Below are 21,732 nucleotides of genomic sequence, written 5' to 3' on the forward strand. Positions count from 1 at the left end.
AGTGGCAGTGTCTTTCGAGGACCTCCTCGCTCCTCGCTTAACCCATCGCATTCAATTAGTAAGTGAATACATGACAAACCTGGAAACGCTTGTCCGAGGTGTAGGTGGCTGTGCCGACAGTCAGGATATGCAGATCACGTTTCCGTATCCAGGATACCTGTTGGCCCAAGGAGAGACGGTGAAAGAAATTTGATTAACGACTGCACATCCACATGATATACTCGATGTCCTTGGCACGCATCTTCATCGGTTATTTCCCCCGCCCTCTGTCCCCGGGGACGGAGGCCCTTGGAGGAGTGCCACCACACTATTCGCACTGGCACTCGCACTCGCACTCACCGATTTATCATGGAGACTGTCCACGCGGCATTTAATTATGGCCTCGGTGTGGCCAGTGCGTCCGGTGATGTTGCGCGGCATGCCAAAGTCGAAAATTGGCAGGGACTGGGAGAGGTCCGAGTACAAGTCCGTGTCCCGTTCCCTGCCTCGGTCCCTGTCCATCTCCGTTTCCGTCCCGAGTGCAAAGAGATCTGAGCCAAAGGACACGGGGCCGATGCCGCCGATGCCGGCCAGGAAGGCTAAACTCTTGAAAGTGTGATTCGTGGCATCCGTTTGTGGTGGCGCCTCCGCCGCAGACGATGATGAGGCTGCCAGTGATGATGGGGCTGATAGAAATGTGGACAGGGTGGGGGGGCCATCCACGGAGCCGCCGAGACTGAAGTCATCCGAGGAGCTGTTGTAAGGAGCTGTGGCCGCCGCGGCAAACAGAAGGCCTGTAAAACAAGAAGGGAAATCGGAGTGAGAAAAGGCCCAGAGACACAAGCAAAATAGAGGAAAATGGCAGAGACATCAGGAAAACGGTGTGTGTCTGTGTGTGTGTGTGTGTGTGTGGGGCAAAGAAGAGACGACGAGAAGAGGCTTTGGCTCCTGCTTCATGTTTTCCAAATGAATTTATAACTTGGCTTCTCCGTCTCCGGCCCATGCCATTCATCTTGTTGGCCCTTTTGATTTGATTTGTTTCCACTTTGGCCACAACTTTTTAGCATTCCCCCCTGTTGGCCACAAAGTAACTTCCAACCGATTCCGGTGGCTCTTCAACGGCAAAATGTAACCATATAAATTCCGCTTTTGGCTTTAAGCCGACGGCATCGGCCCGTCGGCAATTTGCATTTAATTTATTAGCAATTCGTATTTTTATCTGCCGCTGCATATGTGCAAATATTTTTTGCATATCAATTTTCCGCTGACAATTTAAGCGAGAACCAGAAGCCCGAAACCACCAGGTTCCAGATCCCAGCCCCAGCCCCAGCACCAGCCCCTGCCCCAGACCCTGCCCCAGACCCTGCCCCAGACCCAGTGTAAATCCCAATCCAAACCCCAATTTCAACCCAAAGTGACAAATTCAATTTGTGCACTGCAAAGACTGCAAAAAATTGTATAAAAAATGTAATGTGCAACAGCGTAAAAATAAAAGAAAAGCGGGCAAAAAATGGGGAATAGTGAAATAAAAAAGAAATATTAAGCATACGGCATGTTGTCACGACAGCAACGACAACAAATATTTGCAAATATGCCAACTAAATATAGAACGGGGCAAGAAAAAAGAATTACTTTTAAATTCAAATCAACAGGGAATTTGATGTTGACGAGCGGCTTCCGCAAAGAGGGGGGAAAGGGGGAGAAATATGCAACTGTCGGGGGGAAAGGCACGGGTACGGGTACGGAAACGGGTGTTTTGGCATCGGAATGGATTTGGCAGCTATCGAATTCTTCGAGGTTTTCTTGACAGGAATTTAGATTGGAAAATTGTATGGCATGCTTCATATTTTCGTAAGATCTTTTATAAAAGGTTCAATCAGAGAAGAGGCTTTAAATCGTTTTTAGAAGAACAATTCTTAGTAACTTTACAATTTAAGAGATATTTAAGGTAAGGAGGTGCACTAGACACTACATTAGCCGCCTAAGGGGCAGTATTTTAGTCACCGAAAGTTCTAAAAACCTTTTAAATCTTCTTGTCAATTACTTTTCTGACATTTCATATCTTCAAAGGCTCACATAATTTCAGAAATATTCTGCGAAAAGCTGGCCACATCAACACCTCCAACTTTCCCGATCTAAGCCTCCTCCATCAGCACCTTCTTTCGGACTTCACCAATTCATTACAAAAGAATGTTAGGTCTTTCATTTGAGCAGTAAACCCTCATCACCAGCCTGTCAAAATACTTAGATTTTTCACAAGAAAAACTTCTCATCAGAATGTGTTTTTTTTTTATTGAAGTTCCCTGATGCATGAATATTCTTTAATATTATTAATATTACCATCTGATAGCATTCCTAGAAATGATTTGAATATTATCTAGCTAAATATAGTCCTTAAGGTGTGATGTCATGTGTTTTTTCTCAGAAATTCGCGTACTCTCACCTTGGCTTTCTATAAATTATTTAAATCTTTTCTTGGGAACTCTCCCACATCCTGCATTCCTCCGGGGACGGCCCTGAATATCCTGACATATTCCTATAAATTATGCATATCTCTGTGGGAAAAAGTTTACTTTTCGCAACATTTCCTTCCTGTTGCCACAAATCTTTCAGTCCATTCCGAGGGTTCATTGAGGTCGACAGATCCAAGCCCCATTCTGCCGTTCTTCCAGGGTATCCCTAGCTTCTATAGTACTCTTGAGTCGCCTTGTTTTATGCTTGTTTGGGGAGCTGGAAGCAGGCAAACAAACTTTTTATTTTGTTGCGACCTACTTAAGGGTTCCGCTTCGGCTCTCGCCCTCTGCTGATTCCCATTCCATCATGGCATCATACCATCATACCATCATCCCATCATCCCACAGATGAGGCCCCCCCCCCTGTATATGCTGGCTGTGATGTGACTCGTCTGGGGTTCACCACATGAGGTCATGGAAATGTTTTCCGTTTGTTGTTTTTCTTTATGCGCTGCTGTAAAATAAAGTAGCAAATTTGTATTTTATTGTTTGTCGCTTGCCTTCGGAAAACCGAAAAAAAATGAGAGGGCGAGCAGCACAGAGCAAAACAGCAAAGGCAACAAGAATAACAACAAAATCTGCGTCTGGCAACACTGCGAATGAGTGATTTCCCCACCCTGTCGGAAAAGTATGGCATTTTCCAGCCAGCTGCTCAAAGGAGAAGCCCAAGCAGAACAAAATGCTGCAGGGAAATTCACAGACAGTTATCATAGCAAAAACAGCAGCTACAGCCACGAAAACGATTTTCCCTCATCATCATCAATAATTTCATCATCGCCATTCCCAAAACAACTTCAAAAACTTTTTCCCTCCAATTCAATAGAAGAACGAGCGACAAAAAAAACACCAACAAATCGGCGAAACTTGCTAAACAAATTTAAGCAAATGAAAAAGCAGTAAAAATTGTGTATTTCTACGCGACTCGGTCGGCGACTGAGCCGCAATGCTTTTTTGAGTATTTCCTTTCCAAAAAAAAAAAGATGGAAAATACTTTTTCATACACTAGCGGCGGGTACAACCATTTGTGATGAGGTTTTTGTGCCACACAGAAGGAATCCCATGAAGTTTTGTGTACTTTATTGATTAGCACTCAACAGCCGATTGTTTGGAGTTCTGTCTATTCGATTCTCTCAGATTTATTTACTCAGCTCAAGAGGGTTTCTGAGGGATACTTGTTACATAGGCGTTCTTATAGTTCTTCTACAGACAGCCTAGATAAATTGTTGAGCCACTTTTCAAGATACTGTGGGAGAGAAATGGTGGATTTTTAAATTAAATCATTAAATATTCCAGATGAGACCAAAAAAGCGACATTAAATGATTGATTTTTAATACAGAATGTTGGCAACTCCAAGGGTATCCAATTTTCACCGCATTGGTATAAGTTTTCCGCCATTTTTCGTGCCTATTTTTTGTGTGTTAAGTCCCTGGAACCTTGCCGCGTTACCCCCCTACCCACTAACCTCCATCCAGCCCCCTGACAGCCTTTAACTGATTTCGCAGTGCAGCCAAAGGCGGCCAAAGTTGGTCGCAGCGTTTTGTGTTTTTGGCCAATGTTTGCTGTAGGTCGCCGGTTGGTGCCCGGTTCCGGAGCCGGTGCCCCCTTCGCGCCACTTCACGCGCTCAACAGCTTCCGGCCTAGCGGAGCATGGAGCAACCAGGACATCTACACAGCTGTGTGCGTCAAGTGTGTGTGTATGTGTGTGTGTCTTTGTGTGAGCGTGTCTATGTGTATGGCATTCGTGCTGCGCCTGCAGCGATTCGTGTGCATTTGGCAAAGCACTTAAAATGACAAAAATAACAACAAACTAGAAAAACGAAACAAACAAAAGAGCGATGAGAGAGGTGCTTCCGAGTACTGGTAGAGAGCGGGGGGAAATGAGGAAGGCGGGCAGGGTACGAGTATATGCAGGCCAGACACAGCCAAACATTGAGCGAGAGAGAGAGGGAGAGTTAGAGAGAGATCTGTGGCAGAGATGTTCCTGAAAACCATCTGAAAAGAGAGATTTCTGCAGCCGGAGTGTGGCCCCCTGCTTTTGTTGTCATGGATAAGATGCAAATTGATGGATGCGATGGGGCTTGTTAAGGAAATTAAAGAAAATGTTATACAACTTTTGATTGGAAGAGAAACAAGTTTCGTTCAATTTGAGTTTGGGACAGTGGAAGTGGAAGCCACAAGAAAGGAAACAGCCTTAGGGCGCAAAGCCGTAGATCGATGACTTGGGAATGGCAGCTTCTAGCAGTTCAAAAGTGTTCGAATAGACTAATATAACACGTGCAAATAGAATAGCCTACTAAATAAATATTTACAGACACAAATACGTTCAACAATGACTGTCTTCTTTGTTTTCATCAGTAAACACAAACATGTACAATGATTGGAAAACCATTCAAAAATCGTTTTAAATCTCATGTTACAATGTTTGAATATGAAATGAAGAGGAAACGGTTTAACGACGACTGTAATTTGTGTCTTTAAAGAAGAGCTCCGCTGACTCGAGTCAGCATTTAAATGCTAAGCGGCTAACGGTCAAGAAAGCCCCAGGCTAAGACCCCAAACCAATGGTCAGAAGCAGCTTAAAGGTGCTCTGTGTAATGGAACCATTAAGCAATAAAGCTAATCCCCTATTATAACCACAACAACGAAGGGCTCCAACAACCGGAACAACCAGAAACATCCTCATAAACCAAGAACCGTAAGGGCACATTTGGAGATTAATTTATTTAAGAGTACCTACAACATTTCTGGGTTCAAGGAACTAATGAAAGTTACTCCAAGAATAGCCAAAACCTTGTGAATATTTCATTACTTTTGATAGATGGGATTCTGGCCTCGATTTCTGGTGGAACTCCCTTTAATTCGCCTGTAAAAGTGAACCCTTTCAGGAACACCCCTTCCGCAAGCCGTACTGCTGACAGGCTGCTCTATTTAAAGAGTCGTCGAGTCGCGCTCGGAGCCAACAAAAATCCGGTCTAATGTCATGAGTCTGCTGGGGTCATGCCATGCCCGGGGTAAAGCTCCTTCATCTAAGGAAAAACATGAAGATAAATTGAAATGGCAGGCAATTGAAAACTACCCACGGATTTGTCAGACTTTGGCTCTGGCTTAAGAGGATACGTACGTACATATACGAGTAAATATAAATACGAGTACATAAAAGAACAAAAATAGAAGTCCTAAGGGAAGCAAAGCTATTAAATGGAAAACTTTGCTTTAAGTTTTGGGTAAATGTCAAGAGATTGAGTTCAATAAACGTCCCAGTCAGGGGTTCATCTTCCCAGAAATCTGATTATTTATGAAGTGCCGAATGCGGGGTCCCTGGCGTCCTTCCTCCCATGGGTCCCGGCAAGCACACTATGGCAAAGTGTCTATAAAAATAGCAAAACACCAGACGAATTATAATGAGTTTGGTTGAGCTCACGTTCGGAAATGCTCACGTTGTCGGGGACCTCGAATCTGCCACGCTCATTGTAATCGTTAACACCAGTCGTGTAATGCCAGTCGTAAACTCTTCTTGCCACCTGTTTCTGCCCCTTTGCTCTCAGCAATTAAATGAGTGTCGTCTGGGCGCTGGTGGCTGGCGGTTGGGTGGGCGAGCGAGCGAAGGCTCCATAGAAAAACAGATTTACATAATGCCGAACAATATGGCCGAGGATGGCAACTATTTTTACATGCCCCATAATTTGATGACGACAATGTCTTGGCATAACAAAGCAGGGATCTGCATGGGCTTCGGATAGAAGGGAGGGGCGGCCTACTTGGGTAGCTCTTGGCCTCATGGAAATTTAATTTTGCTTCTCTTTAAGGATCCCTGCTCCTGGCAGCCCCCACCAAATCACTCACACACACACGTGTGGCAGCCTAGCAGTTTGCCTTTCTTTCATTTTATACAATACATATTTTTTTTTCCACGGGATTTATCTCGGTTTGGAACTTGTGGGGAGTGTGAAATCGAGCGTGAATGTTCAACGTAAATAAAATTCAATTTGGCATTTTCCTTTTAACTCAATTTATGTGTCAAGTGAAAGTGGATTTGACTCGGACAAACACTGGCGTTGTTCGTATGTGGCGTGTGTGCGTGTGTACGTGTGGTGTCCATTTGGATCTCCTGCATCAAAGTTATAAATGAATTTATAGCCCCGTCCCGCACCCCTGCCCCCCTCTCTATGTTTGTATTGGGCACAAAATTAATAGCATTTGGGTGCCAGCATAGCACTGCCACTGAATTGATTGGATTAACGACATACATCCACATTGCAGCCGATCCCAACAATAATATATCAATCTGAAAGGGTTAACCTTGAACAAAAATAAATAATGCCCGCACACACATTGAGCAGCGGAGTATCGGTGCAGCGGAGCAGTGGAGCAGCGGAGCAGCCGAGTGTATTAAAATGCCATTTAATTGATGCAATTTGATGGTTAAAAGGTAACAGAAAATCGACGAGTCGATTAACTTCACACCACTCCATTCGCACTCGTACATGTTTAATGCATTTGGAGGGGTGGAGTGGGGGCTGCCGGAATTCAGATTGAAATTTGATTTACTTCTGTGTGAAAAGCAGTTGACATATATAGCTCTAGTTTTTATAGCAGATCCTGGAGATCCTGCGGCTTATACAGACGAACAGACACGTGGGTTTTGTACATAAAAAATCAAGCAAAAATGATACATTTAATGGACTTGTGTGTTGGCATTAGTGAACTTGATTGACTTCTGCTATTAATTTAATTTACTTCTGAATGGTTTTTGCACATCAATTTTGATTGCTATGGCTTTTAAAGTCTCTGACATTTATTAGTAGAAATAAATGTACAAGCATTGAATGATAATTGGATCAAATGTCTCACAAATAGAGCAATAAGATACTAAAAAATCGGGGAATATTGCCCTCAGGTGTATATATTTATGGCTTTGCAGGTCAGATTTAAACTATTTATGTTTATTAATCAGATTTTTTGAACCCTTTTGATATCCTCTTGCGCGCTTTACACGCTTTGGGTCATATGCTCTTCAATAACCTGAAAATATGCCCCTAAATCTAAAACTTTAGAAGAAACACAACATTTTTCAAACAGTAAAGTTAAAAAAATGTTCACTTTGGTCCATATTTAATCCAATTACAAAACTCTTTAAAATAAATATAATATAATACATTTTGTAGGAAATATATTTAATCAAAATTTGAAAGTATTTCATTTGTAAATAATAAAATATAATATGCTAAAATATTTTAATATTAACTGTAAAATGTAAGTTCCAATTTGTACTCTCCGTGCAAAAATATTGGTATTCATTTTCAAGTCAGAGTTTTTTTTGGGTGAAGGAACACCCACACACTTCCATAACCAGTTCGATTATTGCTGCATATTTTTGGCCACAATCAAGTTTTCCCCTCTGGCCTGTTACACACTTTCAATCAAACTCCCCTGCCCTGCAAGCCAAAGAAATCATAATAACTCATGGAAATATTTCCCTTTTGAAAAAGCACACTAAAAGATGTTTCGAGTTGATTAATCAGAACTGGTCCATCCTCAACAGAATTCCAATTTAGTTAAGGCATAGCCAACACCAACACCAATCCAAAAACAAAACTACTCGATTCCCTAAGCACAGAATCGAGCCACATCCGTTTGCTCAATGGACTCCACTCCGTCCACATATCATTTCATCTCATTCCTGATTTTCCCTGCCCTGCCCAAACCCATTCCTTATGCAAAGGCAAATCGAAACAAATGCTAAGGAAATAGTTCCAAAAGAATCGATACCAATGCGATGGCCAAAAAGTGTTTGAACACTTTTTGGGGCAACAGAGCGCAGACAGAGAGAGAGAGGGAAAGTGAGAGACAGACAGCGATGGGAGACACTGATAGGCAGAGACGGACAAATTTCAGATAATCAATTTTGGTTTTAGGCCCGAGGCATTCATTGTTCGACAGAGATATGAGATGAGATGCAGGCCATCAGGTTTCAGCTGCTGATGGATGTCTCTGGAGCAATACATCAAACCAAATTAGCAGTTTGTGTTCCATGTTCGGCAAAGCCAAAATGCACAGACTGGCCAAGAGTGGGAGTACCGCCAGGAGCAGGTTGCTAGGAGATTGAGTTGAAACTATAGTCAGAGGCAGAGGCACAGGCCCATGCACAGGGCCATGGCCATGCTCAGGTGCGTTGTGGCCCGGCCAAATTGGCTGACAGCATACACGAAGGACATACAAACATTAGGCAGAAATCGGCACAGGATATGAGGCAGGACTGGGGGGAGACAGAAACAGAGACACACAGAGAGTGAAATGCGTTAAATGCGTTTGATGTGCAGAGTGCGTCTAATGTTTGAAAATTTCCATAAAACATGCAATAAAAGCCCAAGGACAACACCAAAAGGGGCAAGAAAGGTGCAGGAAAAAAGGCCAGTGAGTGGAGGGGAGGGGAGTATGAGGCATGAGTGTGGGGCAAGGACCACCAGTGACAACCACTCGCCAAAGCATAATGGAAAAAGTACAAGGGCCGCATAAAAGCATAACAAGCTAACGTGTAACGAGGCGGCAACTTGAAAGCTGCAAATGAGGCCAGGACCAAGGACCCTGGGCCTCGGGAACAGTATCACGAGTGGGCCGGGGACCTTCAACAAGGCTGGAAGCCAGGATTAGGCTCACGTTCGATGTGGGGACAGCAGAAAACAAGGAAAGGTGCGTCAACAGCAGCACCAGGACAGAGCAGAACAGAACAGAGCATAACAGAACAGAAGGAGCACTGGGACCGTGCCCACCAAGCATGTCATCATCCCTGGACAATGTAATGCTTCAATTTCACCCACACATGGAAACGGAGAGAAAGCTGCAGAGAGAGAGAGACATGCATCAAGTGCTTTCTTCGTTTGCCAATGGAAAATTGCAGGCCAAAAAAAAAGAAGGAAAATGGCAAGAAATTGAGAGAGAAAAACTGAAGCCAAGAATTTGATGCCAACAGATGGAAAACGAAAGCGGAAATGTTGTGCTAAGCCAAGCACGTCCTACTACCTCTCGCTCCCCATTCTTCTACGTCTTTATCATCCCCCCGTCTTCCCCCCTATATGTCTCTACGTGTGTGTGCGTGTGTGCAACTATTTACATTGTCACACTTTCATCATTCTCGTCCCCGTTTTGCTTTGCTCAGCTCTTGAAGCTGTTTCCCCAAAGCTCAGGACAAGGAAATGGCATGAATGTGTGAAAGGAGGAGGAGTGGGGTGGATAAATGGGTGGGGAGGGGGGTGGTGGAGCGGGCGTGTCCGAGCGCAGACAGCTGCTGCTCAATTGCATTATCCTGCGTTCGCTGATGGATGATGGCCAGTGTTGCCAGGCATCCGGACTCCAGCTCCAGCTCCAGCTCCTCATGATTGCTCCTCTTGACTACAGCGCATTCCCTGCTGACTCCTTCCCACTGCTGCTCCTGACTGCTCGTTTTGTCTACCGTCCACAGACTACGGCCATTTCCTCCTTCAACTGCACCTCCTTTTTCAGCACCAGCATCATCATCACACTGGAAATGTCATGTAATTTGGCAAGTGCTACAAATTCTAGCTGCATCTTTGGCGTAAAGTGTTTTGGCAAGGAGTAATTGAATATTAGATATGTTGGCCAAGTGAATAAATTCAGCTCAGAGGATTTGCACACTCTTTTGTCAGGCTTAAAGTGGCAGGAAACGATCTGGATGTGGATCTGGATCTGGATTCGCATCCAGGAATGGATGCAGGTTAATTTCCTTTTGTTCTGTGGATAGAAGTTCCTCTTCCCCACTTTTCCCACTCGATGGTTCGATGGCTCAATGCAAAACTTTTTGCACAATACACAGGAAAGAAAAAAAGAAACCCACTCACCTTTTGGCCCGAAACAATGCAAAACAAACAACAACGGCAGCGAATAAAAACAGGTAGAACTCTCCGCTGAAAAGTCAGTATTTCGACGGTATGATACCCGCTACACGGTGTACTTTTTTTGCACTCTGCATACCATGATTTAACATGAGAACTCAACTGTCGAAACAGCACTCGCAATGAAATTAATACGTATACCGGTATGTACTGCAATGAAGCGAAAAAAATAATTATTATTTACATCGCTTGCAACACCAGAAATGTCCTTATTCTGACTGCCGTAATCATCGGATAAGATGGGAATTTCTTCCCATAAATTATTCATAGTTCCTCCAGAATGTCATGAATTTTTCCACCACTGACCCCAAAAGGGGTTTGCAGATCCAGGGATTTTTTTGGCGAATGATCCCCTGATGATCCTCTCTGATGACACCTAAAGGTTCTTATCTTTTACTGACGCTGACACTAACCTTATTCACAGCAAGCTCTTTTTTGCGAAAAAAAATTGCAAAAAGTTTGTTGAAAACTATTTAGTGTTACAATTCGAACACTCAATTGTGAAAAAAATAGACGACAAGGTAACTCGAAATGAAAGCATTTCTAATTGACAAATAGTTTTGTGGAAACAAGGAAGCAATTCGACAAGCAATTTTCAACACTCAATTGTGAAACAAATTGGTGACAAGGTGACTACAAATTTATTATTGGACACAAACTTAAGGCCTTTTTCCTGAGAACTCGATTGAGGACAATCCGATATGTGCTTGAGGAGCGCCAAGCCTGTGATAGCTCGCCTTCACACAAAGCCTGATAGCACACCTCTAACTTTAAGGTTTGGGACTCAAATGTGTCCTGTTGGGACTCGAAGAACACCTCAACACTTTTTACGACAATCATCCCGTGTCGGGAAAGAGGCAATCAAATATACAGGGAATACAGACAGATATACAGCCAAAAAGAGAGAGTTTGTGTATCAAAAACTATGGATTTATGTCCTGCACTTACAAGTATCAGAAACTATAACTTTTTCCTCCTCAAAAAACTCTATACAGACAGAACATACCCCTGATCCCCACGATTTACAGGGTACAAATAGGAAACTTTTGCTCTTGAGGAAAAAGTTTGAGTACAAGGCAATAATAAGGAGCTCATCATGAATTTTAGAATGAATTGAGAAAGTAAAATAAAGCACACACACACAATGGAGAGGGAATAGCACGAAGTGGAAGAGTGCGTGGGTGTGAGAGTGAGAGAGCATAAGGACGAGGACGACTGGCGTTTGAAAGGTGGGTCTGCCTCATCTGCATCACGAATACGCCTCCCGGTGTGGCAGAGTCCTGGTACCTGAGAACGAAGCAAACGTTTGTTGTGGTTGCTCTTGGCCAGTTGAAAGGGCCATTCTGTGTGGGATTTGTGGCTCCGACCGCTTCAGCCATCCCCAACCCAAGCCCCGAACTGCGGCTTTTCTGCAACTAAAATAAAATTTAATTAACCTGAAACCTAGTTTTTGCTCCAAGAGCCAAGAGCCAAGAGCCAGACTACTTCAAGTTGTTGTACCCCCCCATCACCAGCCCCGCTACAATCACCATCCCAATGCGGATGTGGGGGGGTGGCCGACCGAATGGGAATTGCAAATGATGTAAACACGAGAACCGTACACAATGGAACAGACTCGAGAGAACTGTAGATGTTACTCGCTCACACACATTTTGTGGCCGTGCATTATACATGATCAAGGGCTCAATTTGAATGGCAAAGCGTTGCTAAGTTTTCTTTTAAAGAGTTATTGTTCTTACCAGAGTCTCGGCGCCTGACGGCCCGAGGGCCAGTTTTGTGATGGTTTTTTGGCCGGGTAAACACAAAACATAAGTCAACTTTGCGGCTTTTTATTTTTGTCGCAAGACAAACATAAATACCCACACAACAAGTGGCAGGCAGCCGCAGCCCCAGGCTCCCCATCCTCTGGCCCCCCAACCGATTGGAAAGTTCTTTGCTTTAGGCTCCCATTTCACTGTCTGGAATTTGAGATGCTACTGGTTTTTGTTTGAGCCTCGGCGGTCGTTAATTGGAAATTAATTATGGCCTACACCTGTGTCGAAAGTCCCCAGCCCCCCGGGGGGCGGTGCCCCACTTGATATGTGTGTTTTTCTGCAACAATTACGAAAGTTTTGTTGTCTGCTTTCGAATGCAAATTACCTCGATAAAAAAGTTTCTGTAATTGGAGAAAACTACTCCACTTCCGGGCATTGTTACGGTGCTTTGAATTAATTAAATAATTCCAGCATAATTTTCGCAAACTTCCGCCTGGGGGCAGGCACCAGAAGGAAACACTACTTTGTTGCTGGAAAAGCATGTGTGTGGGAAAAGCATTGATTTTGTGGCATGCTACAGGAAAATCATCAAGTGCTCGTTCGATGCTTTCGATGGCCCTTTGTTATGCTAATTTACTATGATAATCAACTCAATCAGCTCTTGGCCGACCTCAAAACTGGAAATATTTTCACATAATTCATGCATTTAATTGGATTTTGGTTAGTTTAAAATAATCCAGCAAGAATTCCACAGGATTGTCGTGCCATTTTCCGGCGAATTCGATCCCTAAAATCAGCAACAGGCCACCGCCAGAAGCCACAAAACTCTGGCAGGACAGCGACAGAAAAACAGGAAAAACAAGACAAAACCGCGAATATTTCATTTCGCACAAAATTAATATCTATTAATTATGCACCTCAGAAAAATGTGTGGACGGGGAAAGTGCCCAGGTGACAGGGGCAGTAAATCGATGACAGTGGAAGCAGAAAAAAATAATGCCACGGCCCAGTGCTAAATAAATAATGAAGGCCTCTTAAATTTTCATTTAGTTTTGGCCAACAACAAGCAACGAAAAGTGGCAAAGGACGTCGCATCGGCCCAAAGCAAACAAAAAGGAATGAAATAATGGGAGACAAGTGGCCCAAGAGAGGCGAATATCTGAGTACCTTTAGTAGGTATCTGGGTATCCTTGTCTGCAGGGGAAATTCTGGAATGCAAAGACAGAGCCTGTATAGCCATTGATTTTATTGAAATTCTTTCTTAAAGTGTACTAATATTTTCAAAATTTATGAAACATGTTTTCCCCGTGCAGCAACATTTCCGTTTAATCAGAGTAAGTGAGTGAAAAATGTATAAGAAAATCCAGGAATAGAAAGACGTTTTTGTTCCTAATTGGATCTGCTTATTGGATTCCGCTGAGATTGCTTTTGTGAAGCTTCAAACTCGAGTAAATGACACTTTTGAAAAGGGACAGAGCCAACAATATACATAATTGTTATTTATATAGATGATTTAGCTGCAGAAATGCAGATAATTATCTGTTTGAAGATATACTTCTCTCATTCAAGAGACTTTTCTAATCTTCCACAGCTCAAGATATTTCCAAATACTCAAAGAACTCTCTAATCAGTGTATATCTGATGTCTGTTGATGCAGAACCACATGGAGCCGCAATTGCTTCCTGTTGACTAAAGCAAACTCGCAGTCGAAAATTACCTTTACCAGCTGCAGTGGAAAACCAAAGGGAAAACCATTGAATGCGAAAAGGAAAAGCCAAAGCAGAAGCAGAGAAAAGAGGGAAAGAGAGGAGGGGAGGAGGGGAGCCAGCCAGGGAATCGCTGACAGGAAGCAAGCCAAAATGGCAACAACAAATTACTCGACCCGTAACCACAGTGCAATCAATTGTAGTGGTCCAGAAAGCACATTCAGACAGCCGGCGACAGGGACAGGGACACGCAGAGAAAGAGAAAGGGAAAGCGAGAAAAGTGCCAAAAAGAGAAAGAGAAAGAGTGTTGGCCACAGAGAGACTATGAGGCGACACACACAGTGTGCCTCCAAAAAGCACTTTATATGCCGAGGTAATGGCGCCTAATAAACGTCTTCACTTGAGTGCGCCTGGCTCCACCTCCACCTCCACCTCCACCAACACCCAACCCAGCCGCCACACTTCGACAACCCAACCACCAAACATCTGCCACCCACAAACACCCAAAAACTGAGGGGAGAACGAGAGATAGGAAGGGATATGTAGAGGAAAGGTCGAGCAAGTAATTATGATTTATGTCGCTTTGGAGAATGTGAAAGGCGTCTAATTGTGTGGGCGTGCTATGGCTACAATTATGTGCTCCCACCTCCCAGATATGCTCCTCCTCCTCTACCTCTACCTATCCAGTGCCTCCCTCCATGGGCATTCCATTCCATTCCAACCCGCCGAGCCCCCCCTCCACCCAACAGGCTGTCTGTCCCCCATTATGTCAAGCCGACCGAAAATAGTGGAAATCCAACACGAATGTCAGATAAAGTAATTACAGGATGCTGGCTGGCTCTGTACGAGTATTCCTCTGGTAAGCGAACGCCTAGCACGGAGGTCCAGGGGCGGGCAAATGTGTCCTGATGTAATGCATGCTAATGCCACATCCTCCGCTCCCCCAGCCGCACTGTGGAGTCATCCTACTCTTTGGAGTCTGGTTAGCAATCATTAAAATAATTCAACTTGACCGGGGCCCTGGCACAAGGGGCGTGGGGCGTGGGGCGTGAGGGCAGGGAGCACGATGACCTGACCTGACTGAAAAGGATTCCAGGAATACCATTGTACGGCCCTGATCTCTGGCATAATGTTAATGAAAGTGAACAGGCTCAGGGATGGATTTCCACCCACTCACATTCATGGGGACAGCCGCCCAGGCCACAAAGGATTCTCGGCTGGACAATTGAAAAATCAGTAAGCGATGCCGCATTGTCAACGCCATCTCCTTGGGGGATGACAGCCAGGGAGAAGGGGTACGACGGATGCTTCGCACTTAATTAGTAGAGCGCCCCGATTTTAAAACAGCTGCAGAGCTTAATTACTTGGAATCGGACTCGAGAATAGCTGCGGGCTCTTGTGGCCATCGAATGATTGTGAAAATGGACACAGATCCAGCAAACGAAAGCATTTCTGCATTAAAGGAAGCTAGGTACGATGCTTAGCTATTGATTGGTGGCTGAGTGAATAATTCCGGATTAAAGGGGAAAATTGGGACATGGAAAACGTAAATGATAAGCCCTGGCACGTGTGCGGGGGAAAGGCAAAAGGGAACTGTCTTAATTATGAAAAGTGCTGTACAGATGCGATTAGTCGAGCACGATAAAGTGTCCCAAACTACGAAAAAGTAACTCTAACTACTAAAAACTTACTTTAACTACTTCAAAGTATATTAGTTCCCGAAAAGTACTCGGGTATTAAGACACAGAAAAGTATCTAGTAATTGAAAAGTCATTTCAACTGCCAAAAACTTGACTCAAAATAAACGTGTCTTTGCGAACGAAAAGATGCTGAAAAGTATACCAGAAAGTGAGTTGTCTGCGAGGTATCTTAATGTATACAAAGGAAAATAACTTTTAAAAATGGATACAAGTATTTAACATTCATATTATCTCGCACAAAAGTATGAAGTTCGAGCGGGAAAGCAAATTTGTTAAGATATCTAGATGCCGGAAAATATCTTGAGCAAAAAGAATCTTCTTCATTTTAAATTAAGAAAAAGCATTTGCGGAAAAGTATCTTAAGCTGGCAAAAGATAAAAGAGCTTTTAACTACCAACAAGTATCTTTAGCTAAGGAAAACTATGTTTAACCTTTGAAAAGTATCCACATCTTTAACTAAGGAACAGTATCTTAAGCCAGCAAAGAGCTTCCCCTCCATTCATGGAATATCTAGTTACAGAAAAGTTTCTCAAGTCAATGAAATGTATCTGTAGCTACTTAATAACACATTTAACCACCAAAGGAGTAGCTGGAGCACCGGAAGTACAGCATGTCCTAAGCGCTGACATATTTCCAGCCATTAGAACTAAGCGTTTGAGCTGCCGCTGGCCCTCTGGCCCTGCTGGCCCGCTCGCCAGATGATCCCACCCCAACTGGATTATGTGCATACCAAATGGTTGACGGTTCATCAAGGAGGCCATCAACAAATTACTTGAAAAACTCTAATAAAAATTTGCTTAGCTGTCGTAAATTCTCAGCTACAAAGGCTAATCGCGGGCGGCTAATCAGGCGCAGCCATCAAACCATCAAAGCCGGTCCGAATCCTTCTGCCAGGCGGAGTGAAAGGCTTGTGCCGCCCAAAGGGTACAGAATAGAGTAAGGAAAAAAAAAGAAAAGGAAAGGAAACTGCGTGCCAGGACACCATTATGCTAAAATATTGCTTAGCGGTACTTAATCAACACAAAGGACTTTTGCAGTGCTCCTCCCTTTCGGAGAGGGCTACAGGCATGCCACTGGCACGCCCTCGTTGCGGGGGCCGCGTGCTGTCGATTTAATTGCCCCACAGACACTTCAATGTCAGCATAAATTAAATTTTGATTTCGCCTCTATGGCAACCGGGGGGCTGCGGCTCCTCTAATGAAATTCCGCACGCCAAATTGCACAGCCGCCGGAATGGGGCATCTTCTATCCGGCTAGTGGCGCCCCCAGGCCAGCCCCAGCCCCCCCCGCAACGATGATGAGCTCATGATGTGGCGGCCGGAATTGAGTCGGAGAAGGCCTAAGTTAGTCGTTGCTCAGCCATTGTCGCATCAATTAATTTCAGCACGAGCCACGAGCCACGAGCACCGCCTCCTTCCACATCTCACTCATCATCATGCTGCCCCATCAGCCCATCCTCCTCATCACCGGGTGGCCAGCCAGCCTGCCACATCCTCAGCTTGCCACACAAAACAGTGTGCAATTGTATGCGGTGACGTATCGGGGCGTGCCACGTAATGAGCTTAGCATTTGGCGCAAACCTAAGGTGGCCAAGTCACTGTCCATTACGGCTCAGTGGAGTGGCGAACGCTGGCAGACATCTTGTGGCTGTCCGCGCGGGCAGGATGCCGCGATGGAGCGGATTTTAAAGTTAGGTGATTAGGGAAAGTCGTGGGGGGGAAGGTGGGACAGGGAGATCTTTACGAACAAAAACTGATTAAAAAGCCACGTGGCCCCGCGGCCTTTGAAAACTTGTTTCTCCTGTAGCCCGTTCAACACTTTGAAACATGGAAGGAACATAAGAAAGACCTCTGCACCCCCGGCAAACTACTTACAATCTTTGCTAATCATGATGGGGGTGGGATAAGCGACATCTACGAGGAGAGTATGTCCTTGTTCATACTTGTATGTAAGGCTCTTTCAACAAAGCACTGTAATTCGTATACCATTTAAACCATCTATTTTTCAGCTTGAATATACACATGCCTCTGCAGCTTACTCTAGAGACTCTCTAGGTTAAGATATCCACTGTTCATTGAAGTCTTTTGCTGGATGATAACAAGAATTTGAACAATTGAAACTCTGTAAGGATGCCCTCGACCCAACAGGTGTGTGTGTGCAGGGAGTGTCACAGAGGGGTAGCATAGGGGAGGGGCTTGGAGTGATCGATTATTTGATCTTCTCCATCCGTCCCGTGTTCATCTCGAAACGGGAGACGTACTTGTTCTTGCCAGCCTCCTGCCTACGCTTTTCAATCTCTTCCTGGCGCTTTTTCCACTTCAGTTTCAAGGATTCCACTCGTGCAGGATTCAGCGACTCCCTATTTATTTTGATTGAGTCGATTTGCATGTCGTCGATCGGCTTCTTCACTTTGGGGTTCATCAGGCTCTCCTTGCACATCTGTCTCAGATAGAAACGGCGGTTCAGCTTCAGTTTCTTCTCATCCTTGGGGGCCTCCTTCTCGGGCATCATCTTGACTTCAGGCCCGCGGTAGCAGGGCGGGGGGACCCAAGGACCATGCTCAGAAATCTGATCTTCGCCAGGCTGCTGCTCAATGCTGTTGTCCCTCATCATCTTCCTTAAGGCTTCGCGGCGGTTCAACTTCTTCCTGTTTCCAAATTGTTCCGCCTCGGTGGACCATCCCTCTTCGGACTTCGAAGCAAAGATCCCATCGTTTTGGGAACTAGATTTGTTCCAGAGCAAAGGCACCACGGACAAGTGCCGCTTCTCACCTGGAGGTTGAAGAATCCCATCGCCATTACATCATGGACTCCGCCATTAACATGGAAATACTCACCGCGAGTCAGGGAACGCGTCACCATGCACATACTATTTATTTGACGAAACATCATCGCCCTCATTGATCATTTTTGTCGTTCTATAATTTGAGTGTGAATTGAAATGCTTTAGAGGTAGTCTGACGTCGGATCTGCCCTCTAAAACTAATCAAAGCCTGCTCTCTGCTTTCTCTGTTCATCGTCCAAAAACAGGGTTGGAGAGAATTAGTATCGGTTCGATACGAATATCATCCCTGTTTTAGGGGTTGCCTGATCCCGACGGCGGACTTAAGTTTCTGCCTTGCGGCAAGGACCTCGAAGAGTGTGCCAAGGAGATTGTCACTGATCAATGGCGACTGCTGCAAACAGAAGCTGAAGAAAAAGCAATTGAGTCCCGAGGAGGCCGCTCTTCTGGGGGACATTGGGGCGGCTTCAACGTGGACCGCACCGCTGACTGCAATGATCGCGGGGGAGTACTGGCGGGGACTAGAGCCACGGATGCGTTCTACTACGTCCCCCTGGAGCGTCCACGCTCCAAGCTCCAGTCTCACAGCTTTTTGCTGGTAAGTGAAGGTAGAGATGATTTTTAATGAGAAACTACACTCCCATAGGTGGTCAAAGAGCTAGAGGCAGAAACTGGGGGTTCCACACCCGAAAAAAGCTACTCAGAGTAGTAGCCATACTAGGAGGCACCATATCGCATCCCACAATCCCGATAATTGATTGATTCTCATACAGAAACCTGATTTTCCACATACAAAACCCACATTCAAATCACTTAATTTTTATTTGTAAAAGGAAACCCCTGAAAATAGGCCAATTAAGTAAGAGAAACAGTCAAAATGGACAAAATGGAAAATCAAGGTCAAAGCAATGAGTGCACTTTAATCGAAAACCATTGAAAATAGTCAATCAGAAAGTCGGTTCTTGTATACACTTTGAAAACTAATCAATCACCAAATATCCTTGGCACAACAAAAGTGATTTGAGATCTGAGAGTGGGTTTGTAGACCTCTAAGAAGTGCTTTAATCCAATTCAAATTAAAGAAATATTCGTACCAGTGTCGTTTATTACAAGATTTATTTGATAAGCGATTATTCCACATATTTTTTTGATATATTTTATATAGCAATAAATCATCTAACTGCATCAGGATGGACTCAATTGGATCCTCGAGTGTCGGTATAAATATTTCGAAAATTGAAAGAGTAGCTACCGAAATCGTTTGGTCTGCTCAAATTCAAGTCTCAATTCAAAAGTTAAGCTTAAATGCCAATGTTTGCTTTCGGTCGGATACTGTTCTGATGCCGGACAGCCGTTGTCGGGCAACAGGCTCTCAACCTGCCCCACATCACGCCATGCCATGCCATGCCACTCTGCTCATGCCCCAACATGTAGGATGATGCAGCAGCAACTTCCTGGCAATCGTGGCCAAAAGCTACCATGACGACTCCAAAGTATTTCAATAGCCCCATTCCCCCATATATGTATATGTTCCATATATTTTCAAGTATATTTATCGGTGGTGTGTCTGTGTTTGTGTCTGTGTCTGTTTGTGGGGAATATAAAAATCTAAGCGAGAAATAGACAATTTTTATGACGTTTCCTCTGAGCCACCATTTTATTTTTTTGTATTTCCCTCTCTGCCTCTGTTTCTGTCTCTGCCTCTGGATGGCAGCCACTGCGGAATCCTATTTCATTTCGCCCAGACTCTTGGAATTTGTTGTGGCAGCGATTTGGCAGGCAATGCTGGAGCGCTCCACTGCCCCACACAGTCCACCCCCTTGACCTCTCTCCCTCCTCTCTCCCATTCCGTGTGATGTCGCATGCAGCAGCTGTCGCTTTGGGGAATGCCAACCTGCCACATATTTGTTGGCCGGCACACATAAATGGGATGGCACTGGTCCTGGTTCTGGTCTAGGGAAACGTCATGATGCACGATGGCTTAAATAGATTAGCCCATGCATTTCCTGCGGTTAGTTCTGTCATTTCTATTCCTATTCCCGAAAAAAAAACACTGTTGCATAGCGCACAATTTAGCTGAAGAGGATGTCCCTAAGTGGAGGGATGCAAGAGAATTGGATGGTTGGAGTCGAACGACTGTTTACCTGGTTAGCGCCAGTCTCCAAGATCCACCATCAAATTACCTTTTCAATATAAACCCAATTTTCATTCTTCTGACATTGCAGAATGTCGCTTCACCCGAAGGGAAACCCTTTCGGTTTTCATAAGTTTTGAGGTAGCAAAAGAGTTCATTTTGGACAAAGGCGAGGGCGAGGGCGAAGGCGAAAGCGAAGGCGAAGGCTTTCAAATCAGCCAGAAACTAATGTGCCCAGATCAAAGGCAAACAAATTCAAGTGCATTGAGTCCGCAACAAATCAAAGGCGCCTCAGAGAGAGCCCGAGAGACCGGGAGACCGGGAGACCCCATCTTTCAGCAATCTCACTCCGCCATACATCAAAGCAATCAAATGGACCCAAGTGTATCTATCAAGGCGATAAGTAACACAAAAAAGAAATTCAAATCTCACTCAAAATAAGGCAGAGAATGGCAGACCGAGCGAGAGGATGCAGGAGGGCAGAGGGGCAGAGGGGCAGAGGGGCACAGAGATGAGAGGTAAGTAAGTAAAGGAAACGGAACGATTTCATTTATAAATTGAGCTTCTCTTTTTTTGGCAGCATCTAAGTTACGAGAGGTTGCGACTGGCTGGCTACAAATTATCGCTCTGGCACCTAGCCATCTCCTGTATCCATCCCCATCCTCATTCCCATTCCCAACCACATCCTTGGCTAGCTCTGAACTCTTCGGTGTCCTGGCGCTTCTGCTTCTGCTTATTCTTGTGCTGCAGTGTGTGTGTGTGTGTGTGTGTTTACTGGCCTCAAAGAACTGACCAAGCAATTTGCCGGGCCCCAAAGGCCAACCAACACCTCATCACTCACTAAGGGGACCAAAGAGCTATCGAGAGCTGAAAGGGAGGAGCACGGTCTTGGGCCGAGAGGACTCTTGCCTTAATTAAACAGATTTGTTTGTCGGCACTCTCTCTCCGCTCGGTGTTTGCCCTGTTAAACAAAGAGGCCCCATCAGGAATTATGGCCACACAAAAAGGTCAAATTGGTTCTTACTTTTCAATACTTATTGCTTCGAAGTTTCGCCAACCATAACATAAATTTCAACGGGTTGTCTGTCCTTCACAGGCTAATCTCTCATTTGCAATAAAAGCACAAGCGGAACGTGGTACGAGGGGTATTCTATTTCACAGCAGCTACACAGCAAAACAAGCTGCAAATCATCGTGGTATCTATGGGACGGAGGGGTCTGTGTACTAGAGTATCAGCCGTTCTTTAGGTATATT

The 21,732-nt window shown here is 44.6% G+C and overlaps 2 protein-coding genes and 1 long non-coding RNA gene across 5 annotated transcripts in view; 1 reads left to right on the forward strand and 2 right to left on the reverse strand.

The window, feature by feature from the left end:
* Positions 1–21,732, reverse strand: part of LOC108164087 — a 59,935-nt gene that overhangs the window by 12,465 nt on the left and 25,738 nt on the right. For all 3 annotated transcript variants that reach the window (XM_017299675.2, XM_017299676.2, XM_017299677.2), the window contains exons 3-4: positions 340–773; positions 80–157 (exon numbers count right to left, since the gene is read on the reverse strand). In XM_017299675.2, the coding sequence (XP_017155164.1) occupies positions 80–157; positions 340–773 (512 nt within the window). The remainder of the gene's footprint in view (positions 1–79; positions 158–339; positions 774–21,732) is intronic.
* LOC117188928 lies at positions 10,468–11,552 on the forward strand. The gene is made up of 2 exons (XR_004472987.1): positions 10,468–10,546; positions 10,605–11,552. It is a non-coding gene; the product is annotated as an uncharacterized LOC117188928 (long non-coding RNA).
* LOC108164088 lies at positions 17,531–18,534 on the reverse strand. Its single transcript, XM_017299678.2, has 2 exons — positions 18,400–18,534; positions 17,531–18,334 (listed from the first exon to the last, which is right to left on the reverse strand). The coding sequence occupies exons 1-2, from the start codon at positions 18,461–18,463 to the stop codon at positions 17,772–17,774; spliced, it is 627 nt and encodes a 208-aa protein (XP_017155167.1). The 5' UTR covers positions 18,464–18,534; the 3' UTR covers positions 17,531–17,771.

Source organism: Drosophila miranda, chromosome 4, assembly GCF_003369915.1.
Source record: "Drosophila miranda strain MSH22 chromosome 4, D.miranda_PacBio2.1, whole genome shotgun sequence".
NCBI lineage: Eukaryota > Metazoa > Arthropoda > Insecta > Diptera > Drosophilidae > Drosophila > Drosophila miranda.